The sequence below is a fragment of the Hypomesus nipponensis genome, chromosome 13 (assembly GCF_054491055.1).
Source record: "Hypomesus nipponensis isolate SF chromosome 13, ASM5449105v1, whole genome shotgun sequence".
In the NCBI taxonomy this organism is placed as follows: Eukaryota; Metazoa; Chordata; class Actinopteri; order Osmeriformes; family Osmeridae; genus Hypomesus; species Hypomesus nipponensis.
In genome coordinates this window covers 6,372,501-6,377,500 of record NC_140373.1, presented here as the reverse complement: position 1 = coordinate 6,377,500, position 5,000 = coordinate 6,372,501, and the positions used below count along the sequence as shown (strand labels likewise).

Sequence of the window (5,000 nt, the reverse complement as noted above, 5' to 3'; positions counted from 1 at the left end):
TTACCATTCTGTGTGTGTGAGAGAGAGAGAGAGAGAGAGAGAGAGAGAGAGAGAGAGAGAGAGAGAGAGAGAGAGAGAGAAAGAGAAAGAGAGAGAGAGCTAAAGAGGGAGAGAAAGAGAGAGAGAGAGAATGATCTCACCCTTTACTCCTCTTCAGTAAATTCAAAATCGACACATGAAAACGGTAGGCTAAAAATGTCTTATGCATAGCACCCAGACCGGAATAGCTCGAGGTCAGGTCTAGGTTGTGTTTGTGTGGGTTGAAAGCCTGTGTGTGGATGTACAGTATATATCTCAAAGCTGGTGCTTTAGGGACTGGAACAGGGCTGGAGTTTCATAATTCAGAGCTTATGAAGTAAGTGGTAGAATTCTTAACCACCTCCTGTGTAAGAGGTGGTTTGTGTTTGTGTGAGTATGTGTGTGTGTGTGTGTGTGTGTGTGTGCGTGTGTGTGTGTGTGTGTGTGTGTGAGGAGGAGCAGTGTTTCAGCCAAGCATCCTGCTCCTGCACACTCTTAGTACATTCAGTCTTTACGGCTGGAAGATCTTCTCTTTCTTCCTCCCCTCTCTCTCTCTCCCTCTCTCTACTTCACCACTCATCTGTGGAAGGAGGGCAATGGAGACCAGGTGGAGGACACAGACTGTTGTTTCCTCCTTTCTCTTCTCTCCTTTGCTCTGTTTCTCCCTCTCTCTCTCTCGCTATAATCCAGTCCACCTCTCTTTTCATCTCATCCTTCCATCCATTCTCAACAAACTCTCTCTCTCTCTCTTTCTCACACATACATTATTGTAATGTACAACCTGGCTTCAGACCAAACAACAGTGATTACACTGCTACCCCCGCTTGTAGCATTCTGGGATAGCTATGCTCCTCTCTGGGCGCCGCTACTGGACACAGGTGTGGAGTACTGGAATGATCTATGAGGGGTGCTCCTTCTGCATACAGAGCTGTTTGAGTAACACAAAACCACTGAGCTGATGAGTTCTCCTGGAGGTAGTGATAGGATAGAGAGTCCTCTGTCATCCCAGATCAGATAATCATCCCACACAAAGCAACAGTGGAAGAGAGTCAGCGTATCCTCCATGAGATCTAGGAGGCTGTCTTTTTCGCTGCACTATCAGTCACATTGAAGATGAACTTCACAGGCAGATAGACAGATAGACAGTAGTTGCAAACACTGCTGTAGAGGCAACTCAGGATTAGACTTGAGGAACTAAATGAATGGTGAGTGAATGTCTAAAGATAAAAGGACAGCCAGTTACTGTAGTGTGCATCTGTTGTGTGTCTGATTTCATAGGTCACATGAGAGTTGACCTACCGGAAGAGGCCTCCAGCCGTTCCAGTCTACTAATCAGCCAATCCAGAGAGCCGGAAAACTGGGCACAGTTCTTCCTGTTTCCTCTTATCAAGGCAGCTGGGACAGAAGGAGAAAAGAAGGCGGTATCAAAATAGTGAAAAAGCACAGGTGTGTTCTGAACTAAACTATTCCTCTCAGACAGTATCTGGAGCCTCTTTCTCGCTTCTCTCTCCATCTCTCTCCCCCCTCTTTCTCTCTTTCCCCCTCTCTCTCTCTCTCTCTCTCTCTCTCTCTCTCTCTCTTTCTCTTAATGTGTGCGTGTGTGTGTGCGTTTATTTGTTTGTTTGTGTGCTTAAGTCCAGCTAGTGGTAGACGACCAGATGCCAGTGTATACCAGTGTTCAGCTACAATGATCTGTAATGTGGTAGAGCCCACCAGAGACTAACAGAAACACTCTTATTAAGGATTTGTGCCGCACTGCTCTGATGTTGTCTGGGTGGTATCTCCCTACTGTGTCATTCCATTCTTTATCTGTCTTCATCCTGTCTTTCATTATCCCTCTGTCTCATTATCTGTCTCTCTCTCTCTCTCTCTCTCTCTCTCTCTCTCTCTCTCTCTCTCTCTCTCTCTCTCTCTCTCTCTCTCTCTCTCTCTCTCTCTCTCTCTCTCTCTCTCTCTCTCTCTCTCTCTCTCTCTCTCTCTCTCTCTCTCTCTCTCTCTCTCTCTCTCTCTCTCTCGAATGCCCAATATGGGGTTGACTATGTAGACCTGGGCCCTCCGTTCCCCTGGGTCAGAGAGAGTGTGTTACAGAGAGAGTACACAGGGTGGGGAGCAGCATTAGAATCCCCCTGAGTGTGCAGTGGACCAAGCAGGCAGTTCACCCCGCCCCCCCCCACGCCCGGCCCCGGCCCCGGCCCCAGCCCCTCCCTCACCCAGCAGCTCATATAATGAGTTTAGGATGGACTTCCAGGCTTCGCCGGCCTCCCGGCCAGCCACCTCAGCAAAATGGGCAGCGCTGCTGTAGATGTGCAGGCGGTCGATACACTCCAGCACCAGGTTGATCATTCCCTAGTGGGCGGGGGGGGGGATATTGAATATTGTCTGTGTCATGTTTAAAACGTATCCAGCACACATACAACACACTCCCGACATAAAGTGAAGCACAGTTACTCCTGAGCTCAAGGCTACCTCTTCTTGGAAGAGGTTCTGTCGGTTCTTCAGCGCTCGCAGGCGGTTCTGTTTGTCCTCGTGTTCCAGGTGCTCGTCAGGGGGCTGGAAGTAACCAATAAGATCCTGCAGACTCAGACTGACTGATTCAATTGGCAGATCCAGTGTTGAGGTCTTCCCTTTTTTACTAAGTGTGTCCAATCCCCTGAGAGATAGAGGCAAGGAGGAAAGGACAGAAAGAGAGTTGGAGAGGAAGAGAAAGATGAACAAGAAAGATGTTACCATCTCGGACCTCATTTCATCGTATTGATCTAGAGGGTTCAAGTGATCCAAATTAAGAGGATTTAGAATGGTGCTGTTGGACAGGTACTTTGTCATTATGACTAAAGATGCGGAGCGAGGTTACAATAGTGCTGTGTGGGCGTGCGTGTGTGCGCGTGCATGTACCGAATGAAGCGGTTAAACAGGAAGACGGTGCTGCGTATGACGCGGGCGGTGCGAGACTCCTCATGCTGGGAGCGGGAGAGGGTCAGCCCATCGTCCATGTGGCCCTCATGGTGCATGATGGCCTGAAACAGTCGGGTCAAAACAGGCTGTCAGCTGCATGGGACCTTAAAAACATCTCGAAAAAGGTAGCCAATGAACTTTTAGTCTGGGCTGAAACAGTATGTCAGTTTAACGAAACAAACAGGTCTCAAATACAGCAGCGTAACCTAGAATACGAACAGCGTTCCTAGCAGACAGTGAAGCACATTCGAGGGACGTCCACCATGTTGTACCTTCCTCTGCACGCCTCCCATGCGGGCACACTTGGCATCCACAGTCTGGTAGGTGAGCCAGAGACAGGTGTCCACGTGCTGGACGTAGCACACCGAGTCCCCATACTTGATATCAGGAACCCCCATGCCTTCCACTTCTTTCTTCAGGGCAAAGTCCAGCTTCTCCTGTGGAGGGGACCAACCAGACAGGGTGAGTTCACTCAGCTGAAGGCTGGCCTGGGTGCCGTAGTGCTCGCTCCCCCTGTCTGGGAGAGCTGTTGTCTGCCTCTGTCTTCACTCCCTCGGCTTCTCTTGTTCCCTCACACGACAACTGTTAACAGTCAACTCTATTACTGCCAAACACAGCCCCTTCTCCCACCGTCTTCTACAACCTACAGCGTTGTGCTGTCTGTCTGTCTGACTGACTGGACATGACACTTTTGCATTGTATTGCAGCGTTTGAGAAGTGAGAATGGTTTGTGTTGGTATGGGTGTGCGTGCGTGTGTGTGCCAGAGGGAATGTTCTCCACACTTCTCTCCTCTCTTCTTCAATCCTATTTCCTCCTCTCCTCTTTTCTGCTCCCTTTCCCTCTTAAATGATCTCTCCTCTCCTCACCTTCTCTATAATCTATAAGTGGTAGGTGGCTGAATGGTGAATATCTCGTACGCAGTATTCTCTGTTAACACCCAACACTGTTGCTGTCTCAACAACGCAGGTCTGCGGCAGCTAGCACAGGACGATAACTTACAGTGCTCCCCAGCTCTGTCTATGAGGGCAGGAGGAGTTGCAGTGTAAATACTGCTGGCCTGCAGCCTCAGCTAGGTGTAGACATTACCCCACATCTCATACTGCTAGCCTGTAGCCTCTGGACAGCTGGATATGTTGATGCTGCAGAACATTGCAACAGTTTACTGTTGGGTTTCTATCTACAGCAGCCAGCATACCCTTGAATTACTGTACCAGCAAATCTGTTACTATGGAAATGTGTGTGTGAGTGAGTGAGTGTGTGTGTGTGTCTATGCGTTCCTACCTTGGATGACCTGAAGCAAAAGGCAGTAGACTTGACGTCAGCCTTCTCCTTGTCCATGAGGAGAAGGTTCCGGTCCTCCAGCAGGCTCAGGTACTTCCCCGTCGTCACGTGTCTCAGCCTGAAGGGCTGGCCCCAGCGCGTGTGACTCCCGCTCCATCTGTACACACACACACACACACGCACATGCAGAAACACACGCACGTATGTATTCAAGAAAAAACACACACACACACACACAGATCAAAAACATATTGGATAGAAAGGCATGGAAGTGCTTTATTGGTGTGTCCTGGCGCCCTGCCCAGATCAGTTAGCTAGACGACCAGGCCTGGTCGTGAAAGTAGAAGAAGTGTCCGGGGGACAGAAGAAGTTCTGTAAGGAGGTCCAGATAAAGTCTAACTGCAAGAGATGATGCATGAGCAGCTATTTCTACAACCCCTAACCAGCCCAACCCCATAATGTCAGTTTGACAGAACACTGCAGGCTAAAGAAGCCATGGATAACTTATAGACTAAAACGACATCCCTATTTCAGCCTCTGTATATACAGTAATTGTCTAGTTAACTAGAGGAATCACCATCTCAGTCATCCTCAGGGAACTGCTCATTCTTTATCGAATGACACTTAAGACTTGCATATTGTATGTGTGGATCTGATGGGTGAGAAGAGGTGTGTTGTGGGAGTTGTAGTTTGACTCACGCGACCCGTAGTGTCTCCAGCCTCCAGAGGGAGCGGGCATGAATGGATA

At 49.1% G+C, this 5,000-nt stretch overlaps 1 protein-coding gene across 1 annotated transcript in view; it reads right to left on the bottom strand.

The window, feature by feature from the left end:
- Nucleotides 1-5,000, bottom strand: part of ryr2a (ryanodine receptor 2a (cardiac)) — a 91,156-nt gene that overhangs the window by 48,481 nt on the left and 37,675 nt on the right. The window contains 7 exon segments of the mRNA XM_084670451.1: nt 1,318-1,413; nt 2,229-2,364; nt 2,485-2,668; nt 2,911-3,032; nt 3,243-3,407; nt 4,253-4,409; nt 4,952-5,000. The exon segment at nt 4,952-5,000 is cut by the window's right edge and continues 26 nt beyond it. Of these exon segments, the coding sequence (XP_084526577.1) occupies nt 1,318-1,413; nt 2,229-2,364; nt 2,485-2,668; nt 2,911-3,032; nt 3,243-3,407; nt 4,253-4,409; nt 4,952-5,000 (909 nt within the window).